The 24,027-nt window shown below is 49.8% G+C and overlaps 1 protein-coding gene across 1 annotated transcript in view; it reads right to left on the bottom strand.

Moving 5' to 3' along the window:
- LOC139276982 (RNA-binding protein 38-like) overlaps positions 1-22,829 on the bottom strand; it is a 66,210-nt gene extending 43,381 nt beyond the window's left edge. Inside the window, exons 1-3 of the mRNA XM_070894977.1 lie at positions 22,457-22,829; positions 11,571-11,694; positions 9,731-9,785 (exon numbers count right to left, since the gene is read on the bottom strand). Coding sequence (XP_070751078.1) covers positions 9,731-9,785; positions 11,571-11,694; positions 22,457-22,684 — 407 coding nt within the window. The 5' untranslated portion in view covers positions 22,685-22,829. The remainder of the gene's footprint in view (positions 1-9,730; positions 9,786-11,570; positions 11,695-22,456) is intronic.
- Positions 22,830-24,027: the final 1,198 nt, after the last annotated feature.

Below are 24,027 nucleotides of genomic sequence, written 5' to 3'. Positions count from 1 at the left end.
ATGCTAGGGGGATACTCCATGCTGGGGACCCAGCGCTACTTGAAATAGGTCTTATTGGTTGATCTCAGAGCAATGGCTGATCCAAACTGGGGGATTGGCCGGGGGCGGGGTGGGTAAAAGGGAGAAGAATTGAAATGTAAAGGATGGCGGAGAGACCTAGAGCTTCAAACACAATCCCCTGAAAGTGTGACACTGATAGATAAAGCCATTATAATAAAGACCAGCAGCATTTTGGGTTTTAAAAACCGAGGCCTGGAGTCCAAGACTAAAGCAGCAATGGTGGAGCTGTACAAACCCCTCGGTTACAGGACTGTGTGCCATTCTGTGTGCACAGTTACAGAAAGGACATTAAAGCCACAGAGCGCGCGCCACGATGCAAACTAGAATCAGGAGGAGAGGCCGGAGGCACGGCCACTGGAGAAGAGATGGCCAAAAGGATATTTAATAGTGCTTTTTTAAAAAATTACGCAGAGTTTTGTTAGAGTGAACACAGAAAGATCGTGTCTGGTTGGGGGAGTCAGTGGCGAGGGAGTATGATGACAGGGTGAGGCGAGAGGTTACCAGGTGTAGGAGTATGGGATGTTTTGTCACAGGGAGTGTTTGAGACAGCGACCACTGCATCTTTTAAAAAGGGAAAATTGGATAAACATTTGACGCAAAGGGAGACACAGTTAGGAGAAAATGGGGCAGTTTTGGATTGCTCTAGTACAAGCAAATGGCCTCCTGTACATAACATTGTATGGCCCTTCGATGTAATTGTGAGAAACTCCACCTTCAGGAGTTACCTAGAGACCTAGCGTGGAATGTTTAGAAAAATAAAACAGGTATTGACAGCAGCGTCCTGTTGCCATGGAAACTGCAAACAATATCACATGTTGATGGGGCAGGACTGAAGGACTGAGTGAACCAAATCTTTGTCACCCACAAAAAAAAGCCCCAGAGAAAGAGAGATGCTGGAGTTAAAGTTGCCCAAGCAGCAAGACTGAGGCTCCAGACTCTACAGTAAACCTAGAGCTGGAGCTGAGGCAAGACAAACACGTTCAAAGGACGCAAATCAAAAAATTCGTAGTGTCCGTCAAACCCTACAAAAATCCCGTAGTCTCATAATCCCAGTACAGGCCGGCCCGTTTCCATAGTGACTGGGCTTTTTTAGCCTGTACCAAGTACCTTTGGGTGCCTTACATAATGGGAAGGAACAGCGACACTCTACCGAGAACACAGACAAAGGCCAATGGTGTTTAATGGGTGATATTGTCTATCGCTGACTCCTCCTGCCTTGGACTTTATTTTGTCTCTCTCCCCACCCCCCCACACCCCTCTAGCAATGGGCCTTCCACAAAGATCCATTACTGACTCCCACAGTTACTTGCTACAGCTGTACAGAGTATTGGTGAGGCCACACCTGGAATACTGTGTGCAGTTTTGGTTTCCATATTTACAAAAGGATATACTTGCTTTGGAGGCAGTTCAAAGAAGGTTCACTAGGTTGATTCTGGGGTTGACTTATGAGGAAAGATTGAGTAGGTTGGTCCTCTACTCATTGGAATTCAGAAGAATGAGAGGTGATCTTATCGAAACATGTAAGATCATGAGGGGGCTTGACAAGGTGGATGCAGAGAGGATGTTTCCACTGATGGGGGAGACTAGAACTAGAGGGCATGATCTTAGAATAAGGAGCTGCCCATTTAAAACTGAGATGAGGAGGAATTTCTTCTCTCTGAGGGTTGTAAATCTGTGGAATTTGCTGCCTCAGAGAATAAATTTAAGACAGAAATAGAGAGTTTCTTAAATGATAAGGGGATAAGGGGTTATGGGGAGCGGGCGGGGAAGTGGAGCTGAGTCCATGATCGGATCAGCCATGATCGTATTGAATGGCGGAGCTGGCTCGAGGGGCCGTATGGCCTACTCCTGCTCCTATTTCTTATGTGCTTATGTTCAACCTGGGATTATGCTTCTTCCAAAGACCCCAATGGCTTTCTCCTAGCTTCTCAGTCTTCGTCACATCTGCGTGGATCGACTTCACTTTCCACTCCAGAGCTTCTGACATGGCCCCTCCCCCCACAAACCTCACCCCACCTCAACCTAGGATTCCCCTCAACAATGGTTGACAGGACCCAATGACCAATTTTGCTCCATTTCCCGTTTAGTCTCACCGGCTCTTTCTTTCCTCTCAACAATGACAGAATTCCCATGCCCTCACCTCCCACCCCACCAGCCTTCATGCTCACCAGATCTTCTGACAACTACAGCATGATCCGACCAACAAGTACATTCTCCCTTCTCCTGGAGGAGCAGTTCCCTTAGTCATGCCCACCTTCACACTCGTCCACCCTCACCCCAACTTACTCCGACCTTATGCAACCACACAAGGCAACATCCACTCATTTTTCCCACACCAATGTCCAGGCCCCTCAATGTCTCACAAGGAGAGAGATCTACTGTACCTCTAATCTTGCAGACGGTGCTCACTACAGAGCGAGCTCTGCTCTACATTGACACCAAATGGCCAATACACAATCTCTTCGTCCACCACTTCCACTCCCAGTGAAAGTATGACCATGAGTAATAAATACTGTATGTGAATATTGATTACTCAAACATATGAATAAACATTGTGGCTAATTTCAGCCGTTCAGGAGTTCAGAGCTGTGCAGCGATATCCATTGTGAGGAGGTGACTGAGAATCACAGCTCTGTGCAGAGCTTCCTGGGATTAGGAGAATGGTTAGCCCCGATCACAAACTGCAAGAAAGGACAGATAGACAAACAGACTTGTATTTCTGCATCGTCTTTCACAACCTCAGGAACATCCCGAAACACTTTACAGCCAATTAAGTACTTTTGAAGTGAAGTCACTGTTGTAATGTGGAACCTGCATTGCAAGATCCCACAAACAGCGATATGATAATGAGTGCCTTAGTGATGTTGGTTAAGGAATAAATATTGTCCAGGACACTGGAGAGAGCTCCTCTTCTTATAGTCTATCCCCTATATAGTGCCGTGGAATCTTTTACACTCACCCGAGAGGACAGACAGGACCTCCCTCAGTTTAAAGTCTCCTCAGTCAGACAGCGCTGCACTCCCTCAGTACTTCACTGCGCCGTCAGCCTAGATTACATGTTCCAGTCTCTGAAGTGGGACTTGAACCCACAAAGTTTTGACTCAGAGGCGAGAGTGCTACCCACTGAGCCATAGGTGACACTACAAGGGCAGGCTACAAAATAGACAGGGCACAAGATCAATTTAGGAGAATTGCTGTGAAATTGTGGAAAAGAAAGTGGTATTTTAGAAATCGGAATCCCAGCAGTGACATAGTCCAGTGGCAAAATCCAGCCGCTATTAGAACCAACAAACTTGTAATCACAGTCGAACCTTTCATGTCCTTTTGATGTCCCAAAGCATTTCAGAGTCAACAAATTACTTCAGAAGTCGCTTTGGCAAACACAGCAACCAATTTGTGCACAGCAAGCTCCCATAAACCGCAATGAGGTGAGCGAGACCTCAGCTTGCACGCATCACACGCAAGACGGCACCTCCAAAAATGCAGCACTCGAGTGTGCTGGATTATGTGCTCAAGTCTCAGAGTGGGGCTCGAACCCACGGCCCACTGACTCAAGAAGCAAGTTTGCAATCAATGAGCCAAGCTAAAACTGAAACTGGGATCCAAAGCATTTTAAACGCGAGCCAGTGGAAGGGGCCACGATTATTAGTGGCCCCACCCAGCGCTGTCGCTCCGTACAGCAGGAAATTCAGTACTGGGTCAATGCAGAGGCTAGGAGAGTCTGCATATTTTATTCAAGGCAACACATGTAAAATTGGGGCCTTTAACCAGAGATGGCCACACTTCAATCGAGAGTGTACAGCAGTGTCGTTTGATGCAAACAGATTGAACAGAAACACAACTGAAACACCAACCAATTATCGAAGCGAGGTACTGGATCTGCCAGATCAGGTGTGCAATCCTCAGCCCAGGCCCAGGCCTCCTTCAGCATGTCTCCTAGCGACAAGGCAAGTTATTTATTTACAGCAGAGTGTACACAATAAGCTAATCTTCCTCAGCGAGTTTGAGTCCATGCCAAAGGGCTGGCCCTGGCAATTCCACACTACCCTACAGGCCAAGGGCTCCACACTGGGACCAGCCTCGCTCAGTACTGGATGTTTTAAATAATACCTCCGGGCTTGTTTTTAAAATAAATATTCATTCTCAGGGTGTGGGCAGTGTTGGTGTTTATTGTCCATCCCTAGTTGCCCTGACGGCTGAGGGCAGTTAAGAATCTACACATTGGTGTGACACTGGAGTCATATATAGGACATTAGTGAACCGGTTGGAATTTTACAACAATCTGGTCACTTTTACTGAGACCGGCTTTTTGTGTATTATTTTTAAACTGAATTCAAATTTGTTGTGTTTTTGTTCAATCTAATTCTCTGCATTATTAGTCCAGGCCTCTGAAACACTGGTTCAGTAACATAACAATTACACAACTGTACCCCTGTGATCTTTCAAACCATACAGATCTTCACAGCACCATTCAACCTACACGGTCCAATGCTGGAAGTGGTTGAAATTTCCAAAACCAGCTGAAAATTCTCCAACACCAATAGCCAACCAGACACAGAATCAGTGAAGTAAATGTTAGTTGAGAGCTCCCTCACCCAACCCATGCTCTTTCTGAAGATGCACACCTAGTTTCTGCTCCCCTCGGTGATCAGAAACATGTGCTGCCAATACACCACACTGTGATTGATAGTGACACAGCCAGGATACGATTAGGGACATCTCCAGGGCACAGCGAGACGTTTCTTAGAAACATAGAAAAAAAACATAGAAATTTACAGCGCAGTAGGAGACCATTTCGGCCCATCGTGTCCACGCCGGCCGACAAAGAGCCGCACGGCCCTCGGTCAGCAGCCCTGAAGGTTACATGTAAACCTATGAATAATGACGGAAAGGCAAAGAGTACCCGGCCCAAGCAGTCCACCCCACACAACTGCGACACCCCTTATACTGAAACATTCTACACTCCACCCCAACCGAAGCCATGTGATCTCCTGGGAGAGGCAAAAAACAGATAAAAACCCAGGACAATTGGCGGGAAAAAAAGTGGCAAGTCTGGCATTTATTGCTCATCTCTCGATACCCTGAGGTGTTGGTGGGCCCGCTAGTCTATCGTATTTTTGGCTACCCACAAGGATACTAGTTTTTCTTTTTCTTTTTTAAACTATCCAATTGGTTTTCTGGCATGGTGTGCATCGTCAACAGGTATCAGACCTTATGGTTATCCTGCTGCATAGCAACCCCAAGGTCAGGAGTTCAAATCCCACCAAGGCACATTGGGCAATTTGTAGATTGTCACCAAACACAAACCCAACAAACACACCTGGTTCATGACCCCCTTCAGACGGAGAGAATTAGCTGCCCCACCCAGCCTGATCTACATCATCATAGGCAGACCCTCGAAATCCAGGAAGACTTGCTTCCACTCTAAAAGTGAGTTCTCGGGTGGCTGAACTGTCCAATATGGGAATTACAGTCTCGGTCACAGGTGGGACAGACAGTGGTTGAAGGAAAGGGTGGGTGGGACTGGTTTGCCGCACGCTCCTTCCGCTGCCTGCGCTTGATTTCTGCATGTTCTTGGCGACGAGACTCGAGGTGCTCAGCGCCCTCCCAGATGTTCCTCCTCCACTTTGGGCGGTCTTTGGCCAGGGACTCCCAGGTGTCAGTGGGGATGTTGCACTTTATCAGGGAGGCTTTGAGGGTGTCCTTGAAACGTTTCCTCTGCCCAACTGGGGCCCGCTTGCCATGTAGGAGTTCCGAGTATATCACTGGCTTTGGGAGTCTTGTGTCAGACATGCGGACGATGTGGCCTGCCCAATGGAGCTGGTCGAGTGTGGTCAGTGCTTCGATGCTGGGAATGTTGGCCTGATCGAGAACACTGACGTTGGTGCGTCTGTCCTCCCAGTGGATTTGCAGGATCTTGCAGAGGCAGCGCTGTGGTACTTCTCCAGCGTTTTGAGGTGTCTGCCGTATATAGTCCATGTCTCTGAGCCATACAGGAGGGCAGGTATCACAACTGCCTTGTAGACCATAAGCTTGATGCCAGAGTGGAGGTCCTGGTCTTCAAACACTCTCTTCCTCAGGCGACCGAAGGCTGTGCTGGCACACTGGAGGCGATGTTGGACCTCGTCGTCGATGTCTGCCCTTGCTGGTCGTAGGCTCCCGAGGTATGGAAAATAATCCATGTTGTCCAAGGCCGCGCCATAGAATTTGATGACCGGGAGGGGGGGTGGGGAGGGCAGTGCTGTGTGGCGGGGTCAGGTTGGTGGAAGACCTTTGTCTTACGGCTTTCGTACGCCACGGTGAAGGTGTTGACGAAGACTTGGAGTTCAGCCTCTGAATGCGCGCAGACGCAAGCATCGTCCGCGTACTGTAGACAGAGGATGGAACGACCTTGGACCTGGATTGGAGGCGGTGAAGGTTGAACAGGTTCCCATTGGTTCTATCGTTTAGTTCCACTCCAACGGGGAACTTGTTGAGAGTGAGATGGAGATCTACATAGGACCCCATCTACATAGGACCCGATCTACATAGGACTCCAGTCCCACACCAACTCTACACCTTGCCTACAGCTCAAGAGCATTTTTTTTTAAATAAAATCGAGAGTTAAGATTCTCAGTGAATTATCATGCAGTAAAAATACAGCAAAGAATTAGTTTATCCTAATGCCAAGAGAGTTTACAAATCTTGGGTAGACCAGTCAGATGAAAATATGATGATAGACCATCCTCACGACCTCCATTAGGAACAAGCCTTTGGCCCAGTGGTAGCATTCCCGCCTCAGAGCCAGAAGGTGCCGGGTTCACACACCGATCCGGACAGGGCTAAAGTGGTTCTAAAGGCCAGACTCTGGTCCGGACAGGGCTAAAGTGGTTCTAAAGGCCAGACTCTGGTCCGGACAGGGCTAAAGTGGTTCTAAAGGCCGGACTCGGACCGGACAGGGCTAGAGTGGTTCTAAAGGCCAGACTCGGTCCAGACAGGGCTAGAGTGGTTCTAAAGGCCGGACTCAGTCCGGACAGGGCTGGAGTGGTTCTAAAGGCCAGACTCGGTCGGACAGGGTTGGAGTGGTTCTAAAGGCCAGACTCGGTCCGGACAGGGTTGGAGTGGTTCTAAAGGCTGGACTCGAGAGATTTTGTATTTACAGAGCTGCCAAACTTCACCTCCAGCAAATCAGTAGCAATATCCTGGCCATAAAACAATGGCTGGCATAGCACTGAACAGCATAACCCCATCTTTGGAACCAGTTCCATGAGAGACCTCACTCAGACTGGCAGGCAGCGTAAATCATGGGGACCTCCAGCTTGCACACAACGAGACTGGAGGACCTGCGCCCGAGGTTTGGATTGTGTTTGTTGAAGACACTAGCTGACAGGCCGACACCCATCGTGTAGGATATCACCAAGCTTGAAGGGAGCAGGAAAGATGGTGAGAAGATCAAATAGGTGACACCAAGCTAGTGTTTTAAAAGGCTACAGATATCAGGGAGAAGGAAAGACTGCCTATATGATCAATACAATAACAAGACCATTTTAGTATCAGTCTTGGCTTCCAGTTTGAACCCGTGACCTCCAGAGGCTTGAGCCTATACTCTAGGCTGACACTCCAGTGCAGTACAGAAGGAGCATTGCACTGACTGTTAGAGGTGCAGTCTGTGAATTGGGACGTTAAACCAAAGCCCCGTATGCCCTCTCAGGTGGATGTAAAAGATCCCGCGGCACTATTGGAAGAGCAGGACAGTTCGCCGGGTCCTGGCTAGCATTTATCACTCTCCCAACCCCACCAAAAACAGATCAACTGATCATTTCTCTCATTGTGCACAGCAAGGTCCCACAAACAGCAAATTGGCTGCTGCTTTTGCCGATATTACAAGAGTGAGCTGAATAATCACCTCGATCAAGCCAATGAGCTGCACAGGTTCTTATAGTACATCTACGGAGTACGATTACAGTTTCCATGGCAACTCACTCCAAAGTCCAATGGTGAAGCACATTGATTGGAGGGAGGGGCATTTGCTGCACCCGTTGGTATTTTTTCCCCCAATTTTCTACTCTCACTTAGGCACCAACGCGTCACTGTGCTCTGGGTACCAACAACTTGTGAACTAGCCTCCGGCACCATTCCTCATGTGTAAGCAGAGTCAGTGAGTCGACAGCAGGGTATTTGGCCATAACAGCGTTACAGTGGAACCCAAACCCATCCTCAGACACATACACACATTCCAGCGAGGGTCAGTGGCTAGTCATCGGAAGTAGGAACGTTGGGTGTTCTCCCCACTTGGCCCACCACCTTCCAAAGGCCAAACCGTGGCCCCAGCCGAGATCGGCTCACTCAATCCAGACCAGCAATGGGAACTGGGATCTTCCTGATCAGTCTGGCTCAGTGCCCCACAGACCAGCTCATCAATGGCCAGAATCTCCCTGATCAGCTCTGCAATTTAATAGTCGGAGCGATCGGGAGCAACTCTGAATGGATTCTCAGCCTCTGAGAAACAACACAATATATACAGGAAAGGGAGACTGATTAGACAAACACACAAGAGATTCTCGAGTAAAGCTACACATAATTCAGTCGGTACATTCCTTCTGGCCGGGGATCTAATGCAATGTGAAAGGTTCAGTTTAGTGTGAATTCATCCAAGCTAGACTCAAAAACAAGGGATTATCCGTCTCCTTCGGGAATTGGAAAGCAGCGCTGTGTACTCAGTGCTAATAAAACGCAGCAACTATTTCTCATCGAATTTAAGAAAAGAGAGAGAGAGCTGGGTGGGAAAAAATAAGCAGATATATCTGTGAGTGGCATTGCTGAGATAAAGGATTTGATAGGCTGGATAGAAACTGTTTCCTCTGATCGGGGAGTCCAGAACAAGGGGGCGTCACCTTAAACTTCGAGCCAGGCCATTCAGGGTGGTATCAGGAAGCACTTCTTCACACAAAGGGCAGTGGCAATCTGGAACTCTCTCCTCAAACGCTGTTGAGGCTGGGTCCAGTAGAAAATTTCAAAACTGAGATTGACAGACTTTTGTTAGGCAAGGGTATTAAGGTTCAAGGAACTAAGACTGGTAGGTGGAGTTAGGATACAGATCTGATTGAAAGGTGGAAGAGGCTGAATGGCCTATTCCTGTTCCTATGTTCCCAGGGCTGGAGCTGGTCTGCTGATCCAGACACAACCCAACCTCTATCCAGCAGAGCCACGTTTCATGTTCGTTAGCTTTGGTAAAGGTGTCAGCCGTGGCTCAGTGTGTAGCACTCTCTCGCCTCCGAGTCAGAAGTTTGTGGGTTCAAGTCCCACTCCTGCGATTTGAGCACAGAACCCAGGCTGATGCTCAGTGCAGTGCTGAGCAAGTGCTGCACTGTCGGAGGTGCTGTCTTTTGGATGAGACGTTAAACCGAGGCCCTGTCTGCCCTCTCAGGTGGACAGAGAGGATCTCGGTTTAAGATCCCACGGCACTATTCCTGACCAACATATATATATATATATATACCTCAACCAGCAGCACTAAAACAGAGTACCTGGTCATTATCACATTGCTGTTTGTGTGCAAAATGGCTGCCGAGTTTCCTACATCACAAAAGGGTTGGCTATACAGCACTTTGGAACATCCCGAGACATTATATATCAAAGCAAGATCTTCTTAGCGGAGAGTCATTTTTAAACAAATGGTTTTCTCCCTTACCCCAGGGGACGTTGGATCAGAGCTGGGTAAATCTGCTGCACGCCCAATGCAAATCCTGAAAACAAAAATAGATTGAATATAAATAAATCAGCTGCAAGGGAACGCAACCCCAAACTCCCGAGCCCCTCACTTATTGACAGGGGGGTTAAACCAAACATGGCTGAAATGTGGGATAAAGCTCTTTCTACTCAGCCCCCAATCAGCTCTCTTCATTCTCAATCCCACAGCATCATTACCCCTCCCAGCACCTTCTCCCACACCAGCTCCTCTCTCTCTCTCTCTCTCTCTCTCTCTCTCTCTCTCTCGTCTGCTGTCCACGATCTGCAGCCACAGGTCACTGTGGCAGGACTACCCCAGGCACATGGCACAGCCAACCCCAACAGCCAGCCGGGCAGGGGAGGGCACCATCCCCACCATGGACCCGAGAGGTGAAAGATGATCATCATCATAGGCAGTCCCTTGGAATCGAGGAAGACTTGCTTCCACTCTTAACATGAGTTCTCAGGTGGCTGAACAGTCCAAATCAAGAACCACAGTCTGTCACAGGTGGGACAGATAGTCGTTGAGGGAAAGGGAGGGTGGGACTGGTTTGCCGCACGCTCTTTCCGCTGCCTGCGCTTGATTTCTGCATGTTCTCGGCGATGAGACTCGAGGTGCTCAGCGCCCTCCCGGATGCACTTCCTCCACTTAGGGCGTCTTTGGCCAGGGACTCCCAGGGGTCAGTGGGGATGTCACACTTTATCAGGGAGGCTTTGAGAATGTCCTTGTAACATTTCCTCTGCCCACCTTTGGCTCGTTTGCCGTGAAGGAGTTCCGAGTAGAGCATTTGCTTTGGGAGTCTCGTTTCTGGCATGAGAACGATGTGGCCTGCCCTGCGGAGCTGATCGAGTGTGGTCAGTGCTTCAATGCTGGGGATCCTGGTCGAGGATGGGTGAAAGGTAAAGGCTCTAACTGACTGCAGCTGTGGGAGGGGGGGGGGGAGGAACATTCAACTTTGGTTGGAGTGTAACAAGTGGCAGACATGAGGTCCCCGGTTTTACACTCGCGCTGAAGGCCAACATCCCAGTGATGGGCTCCACACAAAACTCACATTCCAGTGACCCGGGTACCCGCCAGAATTCACTCCACCGGTGGCCGGCCCCAATAAAGAGTTAGTCCTTGGGGCTGCGGGAGGGCTCTAGATTCCTTTAACCAAGAGAAAGCCCCTCTGTAGAGAGAGAGTCAGTCTTTGGCAGCCGTACAAGAAATGTCACTGGGGAAGGCATGGTGGGAAAAAAAGAGGCCCAGTTGGTCATCCCAGCAAGGGGTCACAGGGTGTACAATACATCACACTGGGGGATACACAGCGAGGAACGAGGGGCTGGACAGAATCTCACAAGGGAGGGGGTACACAACAACAACTTGTATTTATATAGCGCCTTTAACGTAGTGAAACGTCCCAAGGCGCTTCACAGGAGTGTTATGCGATAAAAATTTGACACCGAGCCTCACAAGTAGGTGGTCAAAGAGATAGTTATATGAGCATCTTGAAGGAGGAGAGAGAGGTAGAGAGGCGGGGAGGTTTAGGGAGGGCGTTCCAGAGCTTGGGGCCCAGGCAACAGAAGGCACGGCCACCGATGGTGGAGAGATTATAATCAGGGATGCTCAGGAGGGCAGAATTAGAGGAGCGCAGACATCTCGGGGGGTGGTAGGCCCGGAGGAGATTACAGAGATAGGGAGGGGTGAGGCCATGGAGGGATTTGTAAACAAGGATGAGAAAATAAGGAATTAGCCTCGGGGTGTACAACATATGGGACCACACAGCGAGGGGAGTTCTTGTGTACAGAGACGGGTCACTCACCGGTTTGGATGGCTCTTGGTTTCGCTCCCAGATAGGCTAGATTGACATTGGCTTTTCTGCCGTCGATGATGGGATTGGGATCTTTACATGCTCTGTCCGCTGAAACTCTATCTGCCATGGTGACCTGCGATAAATAAAGAAATAAAAACCTGTTAGTCGTTAAGCCGAACCATTGCGCACAGCTCCCTCGGTGGAGCAGCTGATAACGGTGTTGTGAAACTGCGCCACACAGACCAGCAAGGCCCAGGCTGGATTGGCTTCCTGAGCCACGGTGTACGATCCCAGCCCCCCGGTGCCACAGTGCTATAACTAGCCGTACAGGTCTTGGGCGAGAGGATGGAAGTCAGCCTCACGTGTCTGCCAAGGCTCTCGGTACAAGCTCACACAGAAATAATGGTTATTTGGGCTGGGTATAGGAGGCTCGCCCAGCACCCATTGAAATGTACCCCACCACTCAGGGATGGGATGGGACGGGTGGGGTGGGGGGGGTGGGCGGGGACGGGGAGGTTGTTGTTGGCCAGCAATAAGCCAGCTTTTAAAGAGAGAACCTTTAACATCAACAGCACACCAGTGGTTCAAAACCAGGCCCCAAGTACTTTATATAGAGTTTTCACACATTCCCAGGATATCCCAAAGTCCCAAAGCACATCAACAGCCAGGTATGTTGCAGGGAACGCAGCGGCCCATTTGCGTACAGCAAGATCCCACAAACAACACGGAGATACATGAGCAGATAATCTGTTATAGCGATACTGGTTGAGGGATAAATATTGGCCAGTACACCTGGGAGAATTCCCCTGCTCTTCTTCCAATAGTGCGATGGGACCTTTCACATCCACCTGAGAGAGCAGACCGGGCCTCGGTTTAACGCCTCACCTGAAAAGATGCATCCCAGTGCAGCGTCCCTCAGTACTGCAGTGCAGGGTCAGCCTAGATTATATGGTTAACCCCTGGGGTGGGGGCTTGACCCCATGAACTTCTGACTTAAAAAGGGTGAGATTGCTACTACTGAGCCAAACACTCAAGATATAGGACGTTTTGAAAAGCATTTGACAAGGTTCCACATACGAGACGTGTGGCGAACGTGGCCACTTGATAAGAGGTGGTTGATGCACAGAAAGTTGAGATATAAAGGATGACCTTGCATTTATATAGCGCCTTTCATGACCTCAGGACATCCCAAGACACTTTACAGCCAATTAAGTACTTTTGGAGTGCAGTCACTGTTGTAATGTGAGAAACGCAGCAGCCAATTTGCACACAGCAAGCTCCCACAAACAGCAATGTGATAATGACCCTTGATTGAGGGATAAATATTGGCCAGGACACCGAGGATAACTCCCCTGCTCTTCTTCAAAATAGTGCCATGGGATCTTGTACTTCCATCCGAGAGATCAAACCGGACCTTGGTTTAACGTCTCATCTGAAAGACAGCACCTCTGACAGTTCAGCACTCCCTCAGTACTTCACTGGGAGTGTCAGCCTAGATTTTGTGCTCAAGTCTCTGGAGTGGGATTTGAACCCACAACCTTCTGACTCAGATGAGAGAGAGCGCTACCCATTGAGCTGGGGAGAATTCTCAGAATGATCAAGTATGGAGCGTCGTGCTCCACAAGGGTCGGTGTGGAGGCCACTCAAATTACTCGATGCAGACGTGATCGGAACTTGAGGAATTGAAGGAACAATATTGAGGTTTACTGATAACAGAAAATTGGAGTGTTGGACAAACTGCGAAAGACCAAAGGCGCCCACAGGCTGGCAGGATGGGCAGGCCTAATAAGTGTGGCACTGGGCCGCCAATATCACAGGACAGAATTTGGCACCACAAGGGCCCCCTCAATCTGAGGGCACGACTAATAAAACGATCCAACACCACATCCAACCAAACTAAAGGAAGCAAGCGTAGAACGGAAGGGTCCAATTGGTGCGATCAATGATTTAGTTTATGTCCTGCAGTGCTCACCAATCACGGTAGGTCTTAGGTAGTCGATGCTGCTCAATGTCAAAAAAATTGAACAATAGTAAAAGAAATGGACTTTAAATGGAGTAGAGGAGCAAAGGGATGATAGATCGAGGTCGATCGAGGAGGGCAGCCATCGATCAAGGTCACTAGGGGTTGACCGCGTACACTAGGGATCGACCGGGGTCACTAGGGCTCGATCGGGGTCGTATCGCACGCTGGACAGCGTGGCGGCATAGCACTTCAGGGTACAGTGTGAGCTGATGCAGGAGGGCGACGGCAGCGAAGAGTGACGTCATCAAGGTCCAGGTCAGTGATTGGAGCGTGGGCAGGTACAGCAGGAGCGGCGAGGTCGGGGTGAAGGAGCGGCGAGAGATTGTAGAGGGATATGATCGGGGCTCAGGAGAGGCGAGGGCCCAGGGGCAGCACGGGTCAGCCCACACTGCGATATGTGTGCGCACTGGGTCCGTGCAGCAGAGCTGGTCTCCAGTCACCTTGGTTAATCCTTGTCACTGGACCAAGACCGAGCTCTGTCGAGCCCGTGTGGTGGCTGGTGTGCAACGGTCACCACACATTAAAAAAATCCACGCACAGGCATCTTCCACCCTTCAGGATGTAGTTCAGGATCCGGAATATTAGGTCCTTCAGTGAAACACCCGTGAACACATCCCTTTTTAGCCTGGAAGTTATTGTGTTCCTAACACAGATGAGACTGCACACAGGGAGGTTAAAGTAACAGTGACCTCAGTCTTTATTAAGACACTCCAGAGTGAGGAACAGGCCTTAGGGGCCGGCTTATATACAGTGCTCTCAAGGGATGCTGGGATCCCTTGGGACTTCAGAGGATGCGCTCCCTGGTGGCGGAACATGGGGGTGCATGCTTTACAGATACATAACAGAAGCAAGTCATCCTCGTTTCGAGGGACTGCCTATAATGATGATGATCGCAAATACACGAGGATTAAAAAAAAAATCTGTGCTTTTGTATTGAGATGCGTAGAATACAAAAGAAGGTAATGTTGAACTTGCACTATACGTTAGTTAAGCCTCAGTTGGAGCATTATAAATTCTTTTGACCACCCCATTATAGGGGGAACATAAAAGCAATGGAAGAGGTGAAATAATGGAGATGGTATCAGGGATGGGAGGCACCACAGTTAAGGAGAGGGATTTGAGAATCATTTTCAGTTGAGCCGAGATAGCAACCATCAATATTGCGAGGAGTACGGTGGGGTAAGTGGTGATGGATCATTTCTACGGTTGTGCGGATTGTAACAAGGGCACAAACTGGAGATAATCACAAAGAAAATCAAAGGGAAGATGAACAAATAGTATTTTACACAGAGTGATTACAAAGCGGTATTCTCTTCCCCAAACCACGGCTGAAATAGCATCCAACAATTCTTGTGAAAGAGAATTAAATAGTTGCTCAAAGGAGTGTTATCGGATTCATGAAGAACAAGCAGAGAGAGTGAGATTAAACGAGGTGACTCATGTGGAGGGAAGCAGCACAAACTGATGGCACGAATAGCCTGTTGTTGTGCTGCAATATTCTACGTTTCCACCAATACGCACTGCGCTCTAGTTTTCCCGACAGAATCTCGGAGTGCAGTCCGTGGGAGGGAGGGAGGGAGGGAGGCCGCTCTAGCCGCTTGTCTCTCTCCTGTGGCCTGGTCCATGTCGACCAGCCCTGGGAAAGGAGCATGCAGTGTCCACCAGTAGTACCAGTGGGACCCGCAGTGATTAGAGAGTGCCAAATAGACACTGCCGGGGACATTGTGATTTCGTTCCTAAGCTTCCTTTGGTGTTGTTTGAATGGGACTCTGTTGCTTTACTTTAAGCTACTGTACATGGTCCATGTCTCTGGAGAAATACCACCAACGATGTCTCCACAAAATCCTACAAATCCCCTGAGAGGACAGACGCACCAACATTAGCGTCCTCGACCAGGCCAACATCCCCAGCATTGAAGCACTTACCACAGTTGATCAGCTCCGCTGTGCAGGCCACATTGTCCGCATGCCAGACACGAGACTCCCAAAGCAAGCGCTCTACTCGGAACTCCTTCACAGCAAACGAGCCAAAGGTGGGCAGAGGAAACGTTACAAGGACACCCTCAAAGCCTCCCTGATAAAGTGCAACACCCCCACCGACACCTGGGAGTCCCTGGCCAAAGACCGCCCTAAGTGGAGGAAGTGCATCCGGGAGGGCGCTGAGCACCTCGAGTCTCATCGCTGAGAGCATGCAGAAAACAAGCGCAGGCAGCGGAAGGAGCGTGCGGCAAACCAGTCCCACCCAACCTTTCCCTCAACCACTGTCTGTCCCACCTCTGACAGAGACTGTAATTCCCATATTGGACTGTTCAGCCACCTGAGAACTCATTCTAAGAGTGGAAGCAAGTCTTCCTCGATTCCAAGGGACTGCCTATGATGATGATGACTTTAAGCATCTCTCAGTTTGATCGGACCCTGTTAATGATGCCGACTTCGGTCAGGTGACACTGGGGCAACTCAGAGCCGCCCCAGTTGGTCCAATTAAAAGAGACCCACAGAATCTCTGAATGAGTACGTCACAAGTCACAACCCTCTCTGCCACCACTTGGCCCAACTGTTTGAGGCTCACCAACAGCCCAGCAACTGTGCAGCCTGGTGTACTAGGTTACAGCTGGCCCCTTCTGCTCAGACCAGCCAACACCCTAAGTGCAGCCCGTCTAGTCAGTACAACAGTCAGCCAACCACGGTACAAAGGAAGCAGGATGAAGCCTCAGGTGCCTCCCATTAGGAAGGCAGGAGATTAGGAAAAGGGGAGGTGCAACGAGACCTGAGTGTAATGGTACATCAGTCATTGAAGGTTGGCGTGCAGGTACAGCAGGCGTTGAAGAAGGCAAATGGTATGTTGGCCTTCATAGCTAGGGGATTTGAGTATAGGAGCAGGGAAGTCTTACTGCAGTTGTACAGGGCCTTAGTGAGGCCTCACCTGGAATAGTGTGTTCAGTTTTGGTCTCCTAATCTGAGGAAGGACGTTCTTGCTATTGAGGGAGTGCAGCGAAGGTTCACCAGACTGATTCCAGGGATGGCAGGACTGTCATGAGGAGAGACTGGATCAACTGGGCCTTTATACATTGGAGTTTAGAAGGATGAGAGGGGATCTCATAGAAACGTATAAGTTTCTGCTGGGACTGGACAGGTTAGATGCGGGAAGAATGTTCCCGATGTTGGGGAAGTCCAGAACCAGGCGACATAGTCTTAGGATAAGTGGTAGACCATTTAGGACTGAGATGAGGAGAAACTTGTTCACTCAGAGAGTTGTTAACCCTGCCGCAGATAGTTGTTGAGGCCAGTTCACTGGATATATTCAAGAGGGAGTTAGGTATGGCCCTTACGGCTAAGGGGATCAAGGGGTATGGAGAGAAAGCGGGAAAGGGGTACTGAGGGAATGATCAGCCATGATCTTATTGAATGGTGGTGCAGGTTCGAAGGGCCGAATGGCCTACTCCTGCACCTATTTTCTGTGTTTCTATGTTTCAGCACGACAACTTGTACAATCTGCGATTTTTGGAGTGTAGTCACTGTTGTAATGTGGGAAACGCGGCAGCCAATTTGCACAGAGCAAGGCCTCAGGCAGCAGTGAAATGTTTTAGAATTTTTCCTCATTTTTATTTAGCTTCTTCCAACAAATGGCTCTGCACTGGCAAATGGATCTGAAAGTACGGGTCTGGGTGCTGAGTGTTGTCTGCTTGACTCTCAAACCGGTGAGATCCTGTTTGTAGGAGCTTGCTGTGCACAAATTGGCTGCTGTGCTTCCTAATTACAACAATTAATTCACATCAAAAAGTATTTCATTGCCTGTAAACCGCTTTGGGATATTCAGAGGTTGTGAAAGGTGCTATATAAATGCAAGTTCTTTCTAAAACAGCACCCCTTTCAGAAGGTGGACCCCATGTTGTACGGCTGGAGTGTTTAATCTCTGCAGCTCTGGTTCCCAAGAAGGAAATGTGTGAAAAGATGGTCCGAGAGACTCTGCAACTCTCTTGCTGGCATAATGGACCAATCAGCCTTCGAAGCTGAATTAACCAATTTGGGCCTCGTGCCTGGTTTGGGCCTAGTTCTAATCTTCAGCCCCTGGAGCTTTTCTCGGATAACTGCAGCGAGTCTTTGATACTAAATTTTTAAAAAGACTACAAAGGGCAAGTGAAATGTGGAATCACTGTGACTGCTGCTGGTACAGAGCCCATAAAAACAAACCCAACAACATCTGAGTGTGCGTATGTGTGTATGTATGTGAGTGAGTGAGTGAGTCAGTCTTTATGTTTGAACAGTGAAAGCTAACGACACAAGTCAGGTGAGATGACCAGAGCCCAGCCTGCGGAAGCTGAATAAATGCGTGTAGTTAGCTACGGAATACCCAGTGTGACTGACTGGATCTCCACTGGATGTGAATCCAGTTCCCTGAGACTCAGCTATTGCTACTGACTGTCCCTCGATGTCAGCAACTCCCAGTCCCTTCCCTGGAGACATGTCTTAAAAGGAGATTGCTGGGTACAGTCGCAGTGACCATCTGTATTTAGTTATGTATTTGATTTTGAAGTTACTCATGGATGCGTTTGCTCAGCGTGGTCGGAGGCATCAGTGCTACAATGATTATCGGATTCAATCTCAGTTTTACTACATTCAGACAGCACATTTGAAAATACTGCTTGGCAAAACTTCAAAAGCAGTGAGACACTCCCCCCTCTTTAACCAACTCTCCCTCCCCTCTCCCGCCCATCACCTTAAAGACCATTATTACAGGGGGAGAAGGAATACTCGGTTCAAAATGCTTTCTCCATCTGCCCCCACACCTCCACCCCTCTGAAGGCAGGGGAATGAACGTCTGGAACCAGTGCCGACCACCCTTCGGCAGTCATTCATCACACGCACGTGGAGAGAGTCAGTGGGCTATTCCACTGTGTGGGGCATCACAGCCCAGACAGATCCCGTACTCACACCACATCCAGAGGTGCACTTTCCAGCAGGTGGTCACTGAACAACCAGCCAGTGCAGAATCTCTGCCTACTTTTCCTCGACTCACTCCCTCACTAACCTGCGGGTGCTGAGGCCAATTAAAGCAGCCTTGCTGCTGCTCTGGCAAGGCTCAGTGCACTCAACACAGACCAGGTACTTCCTACTCTCGGATTTACCACCTTCCTTATGCACAGAGTAACGGAGAAAGCTTGAAATTGTTCGCGAGTCGCTTGTGGAGACCCAATAGCTTCCGGGTCAGGGGTCACCAAACATGGCCATATTCAGAGAGCCTTTCTACTGAATTAGGAGAGACTGGATCCCTTTGTTCTTGGAATGTATTTGCTTCATGGGTTCTTTGCTTAAGAATTCAGAGCAACACATTGCTATTAAGAACTAGTTGGTTTATTAGCAAAGGTTTAACAATCACACTACACATTACCAGTTCATCCACCAGGCTCACAATCACCTGCCTCATCGTGGATCCCCCGAACCCAATTGGCTGGGGTTTTATTGAGTCTTGTGAACATCACGTGTCTGGCTAAGCCACTCATAATTCAACAGCTCTACAACTATTTTTTGTGTAAAACTTTTATATCAAGTGTCCCTTTTTTTTTAAGGGCACAATCAACAGATCTACAACCATTTTAATTGAGACCATCAATCGAGTGCCCCCTTATTAACAGGGGGCACGAAAACCGACAATTAAACCAATTAACTTTTAACCAGAAACATAAATCAAATTAAAATTTGGTTTCAACAGCTCTACAACTATTTGTTGTAAACTAATAATCAAGTGCCCCCTGATTAAAGGTGGGGGTGGAGGGCACACTCCAAAAACTTTTCAAGTGCCCCCTTGATTTTTTGGGGGGTGCACCAACACACAAATTATACAAGTGCCCCCTGGCTAAAAGGGGGTGGGGGGTACTAAAACCGACAACTTAAACAAATTAAACTTTAGATAGTAAATCAAATTAAAATTTGGTTTCAACAGCTCTACAACTCTTGGTTGGGTACAAAATAAACATTAGATCGAGTGCCCCCCGATCTGGGGAACACTCCAGACACTTATAACTGCCCTCTTTTTTTTGTGTGGTTTTTTTCCTTTAGTGATTTTTTTTTGGCATTAAAATCATATAATTTACAAGTGCCCCCTATAAAAAGGGGAGGGGGACACTAAAACCTGGCAATTAAAACAAATTAAACTTTAAAACATAAAATCAAATTAAAATTTGGTTGCCGGGGGTGATGATGCACTCCAGTCCTTCCGGCGCCCAACAGCTTCTACAACTCTTTTGGGGGGGGGGGGGGGAACAAAATAAACATTAGATCAAGTGCCCCCCAATCTGGGGGACACTCCAAACACTTAACTGCCCCTTTTTCTAATAAATGTTTTTTTGGGGTTTTTTGTGTTTTTTTGGGGGGCATTAAAACCATATATTTTACAAGTGCCCCCTATAAAAGGGGAGGGGGACACTAAAAAATCCGGCAATTAAAGCAAATTAAACTTTAAAACATATAAAATCAAATTAAAATGTGGTTGCCGGGGGTGATGATGCACTCCAGCATACTCACAGGTGCAAACATTACAGTTGTTAGTCCAGGAGGAGGGCCTCAGAATGTGAGGGAGTGTGCAACATTTCAAGTCCTGACCCAACTCTTGGCACTGTCCCCACACTGGCTCTGACCTCCACCTGGTGACGGTGGAATGAGGCATACAAGCAGATCACTGGCCATCGATGGGGAGATCGAGGCCACCAGTGTTTGTGGCCACACTTCAACATGGTCACCCTCGCCTCCCCCACTACACGGGTGTCAGGCCATCTTGCACCAATCGACCCAGCATTTCAGGACACCCTCCCGCCCTCACACAGAGGCTGCCCGCTCCTCCTCCTGCCCCTCTCCCACCACAGAGCGGCTGTGAAATAGAGAGACGCACAGACACTCAGCACATGCTAGCAGCAACTGGGTGTTTACTGCAGGACAGAGATTTTCTGCCAAAAAAATCAACCTACACATTACATGGAACAAAATTAGATAATTATAGGATTTTAGGGAAGGCGCGGGGGGAGAGCAAAATTAAATCAGCTCAGACCCAGTTAGATTGGTCAGACTGGTTAGTGTGAGTGTGTCTCTCTTCCCCCACACACAATCGCTCTCTATCTCTCTCTCCCCCCACACACACACACACACTCTCTCTCTCCTCCGCCCCACCCCCCCCCCACCCATACTCTCTTTCTCTCCCGCCCCCCACTCTCTCTCTCTCTCTCCTTTTTAACATACTTCACTGCCAGACCTCGTCACTGTACAAAACACCTGTTCTATTCTCCCTGGATTTGTTAAGAGACACAAGAGCGTTACCAACCCTACACTGGACTCAGTCCCATTTCCTGACTGACTGGTTGGACCGTTTTTTTTAAGTTTCTCATGTGAGCATTAGCTTCAAGAGCGAGTAATTTCTCAAAACAAACATCACATCGGCTGATAATTGAGCCGCTACTTCTGTATTTTGGCAAATGAGGAAGTGTGTTTTCGTTCAGTGAGAGAGTCAGTGGGCAGGGAGGGGGCACAGTGAGAGTCAGTGGGCAGGGAGGGGACACGGTGAGAGAGTCAGTGGGCAGGGAGGGGGCACAGTGAGAGTCAGTGGGCAGGGAGGGGGCACAGTGAGACTCAGTGGGCAGGGAGGGGGCACAGCGAGAGTCAGTGGGCAGGGAGGGGGCACAGTGAGAGTCAGTGGGCAGGGAGGGGGCACAGCAAGAGTCAGTGGGCAGGGAGGGGACACAGAGAGAGAGTCAGTGGGCAGGGAGGGGGCACAGTGAGAGTCAGTGGGCAGGGAGGGGGCACAGCGAGAGTCAGTGGGCAGGGAGGGGGCACAGCGAGAGTCAGTGGGCATGGAGGGGGCACAGTGAGAGTCAATGGGCAGGGAAGGGGCACAGCGAGAGAGTCAGTGGGCAGGGAGGGGCACAGTGAGAGTCAGTGGGCAGGGAGGGGGCACAGCGAGAGTCAGTGGGCAGGGAGGGGGCACAGCGAGAGTCAGTGGGCATGGAGGGGGCACAGTGAGAGTCAGTGGGCAGGGAGGGGGCACAGCGAGAGTCAGTGGGCAGGGAGGGGGCACAGTGAGAGTCAGTGGGCAGGGAGGGGGCACAGTGAGAGTCAGTGGGCAGAGCGAGAGTCAGTGGGCAGGGAGGGGGCACAGCGAGAGTCAGTGGGCAGGGAGGGGGCACAGTGAGAGAGTCAGTGGGCAGGGAGGGGGCACAGCAAGAGAGTCAGTGGGCAGGGAGGGGGCACAGTGAGAGAGTCAGTGGGCAGGGAGGGGGCACAGCAAGAGAGTCAGTGGGCAGGGAGGGGGCACAGCGAGAGAGTCAGTGGGCAGGGAGAGGACACAGTGAGAGAGTCAGTGGGCAGGGAGGGGGCACAGTGAGAGAGTCAGTGGGCAGGGAGGGGGCACAGTGAGAGTCAGTGGGCAGGGAGGGGGCACAGTGAGAGTCAGTGGGCAGGGAGGAGGCACAGCTCAGCAGCTGGTGGGGCCCACCCCCAGATTATCCCCATTTAAACAGGCTGCTCGTCTTTAAATCCCGAGCCCACCTCAGTAAAAGGAGGGAGGGGAGCAGCACAGCCAATCAGCAAGGGCAGCGCCACCAGCACAAGGCAAGAGACCCCACTGCCCCTTAAAGGACCCCCCACACTGCCCCTTAAAGGGCCCCCTCCCACAGCCCCTTAAAGGCGCTGCTCATTGCCCCTTACAGGGCCCCCCTCCCCACTGCCCCTTAAAGGCGCCGCTCACTGCCCCTTAAAGGGCCCTCCTCCCCAGTACCCCTTAAAGGCGCCCCCCATACTGCCCCTTAAAGGGCCCCCCCCATATTGCCCCTTAAGACGCCGCTCACTGCCGCTTAAAGCAGGTGTAACTCGCGCTCCCAGGTACTTACAAAGCCGTAGCCCCGGGACTTCCCCGTCTGCCGGTCGGTAATCACCACCGCCTCCTCGATGTCCCCGAACACCTCAAAGTACTTCCTTAAGGACGAGTCGGTAGTGTGGTAGGGCAAGCCGCCCACGAAGATCTTGGTGAAGGTGGTGTCCTTTTGCAGGGTGTGCATGGTGTCGGTGTCGGTGTCGGGCTCGGGCTCGATGCCGGCGGCAGGACGCAACCACAGCATTGAGTGTAAGCCGGGGGCTGTCTGCGTTGTGCTGTGTGCTGTGTGCCCCGCCGCTCAATGCACGCAGTCCATGGGCTGGGGTTCTGGAGATCTGGAGATAGATCGCTCGCACACAGCCAAAGGACGCGACTCCACTGAGCCTGAAGCTCTGGGGCTTTTTAGCCTCAAGTCTTGGCCCCACCTCCCGGCCGCTCCATTGGTCCTGCCTTATCTGGCTGGCGGTCTCTGGGAACTGTAGTCCTTTTTTGCATAGTGTGTGTGAGTGTGGTGCTCGCAGCAAGTGCACTGACATTGTTCAGCAACAGAAATCTGAAACCGGCAACAAAATACTGCCAATATCGCTCCAAGCCAGAGACAGCAGACAAGTTAACACTTTGGGTCCGGAACCTTTTACATTATCTTGTTCCCCCCCTGGATAATGTACCCCAACATATCTCTGTTCCTGGGGGAGGCGAGGGACCAGAGGACTGCATCATAGAATCGTAGAAATTTACAGCACGGAAGGAGGCCATTTCGGCCCATCGTGGCTGACCAACAGTTACTTTCCAGCTCTAGGTCCGTAGCCCTTACATGGGAACATAGAAACATAGAAAATAGGTGCAGGAGTAGGCCCTTCGGCCTTTCGAGCCTGCACCACCATTCAATATGATCATGGCTGATCATGCAACTTCAGTACCCCATTCCTGCTTTCTCTCCATACCACTTGATCCCTTTAGCCGTAAGGGCCACATCTAACTCCCTTTTGAATACGTCTAACAAACTGGAATCAACAACTTTCTGTGGTAGAGAATTCCACAGGTTCACAATTCTCTGAGTGAAGAAGCTTCTCCTCATCTCGGTCCTAAATGGCTTACCCCTTATCCTTAGACTGTGACCCCTGGTTCTGGACTTCACCAACATCGGGAACATTCTTCCTGCATCCAATCCCATCAGAATTGTATATGCTTCTTTGAGATCCTCTCTCATTCTTCTAAATTCCACTGAATATAAGCCTAATCGATCCAGTCTTTCTTCACATGTCAGTCCTGCCATCCCGGGAATCAGTCTGGTGAACCTTCGCTGCACTCCCTCAATAGCAAAAATGTCCTTCCTCAGATTAGGAGACCAAAACTGTACACAATATTCAAGTGCACATCCAAGTACTTTTTAAATGTGAGGGTTTCTGCCTCTACCACCCTTTCAGGCAGTGAGTTCCAGACTCCCACCACCCTCTGGGTGAAGAAATTTCCCCTCAAATCCCCTCTAAACCTTCTACCAATTATTTTAAATATATGCCCCCTGGTTGTTGACCCCTCTGCTAAGGGAAATAGGTCATTCCTATCCACTCTATCTAGGCCCCTCAT

Source organism: Pristiophorus japonicus, chromosome 12 (genome assembly GCF_044704955.1).
Source record: "Pristiophorus japonicus isolate sPriJap1 chromosome 12, sPriJap1.hap1, whole genome shotgun sequence".
NCBI lineage: Eukaryota > Metazoa > Chordata > Chondrichthyes > Pristiophoridae > Pristiophorus > Pristiophorus japonicus.
This window is presented reverse-complemented; position numbering and strand designations above follow the sequence as displayed.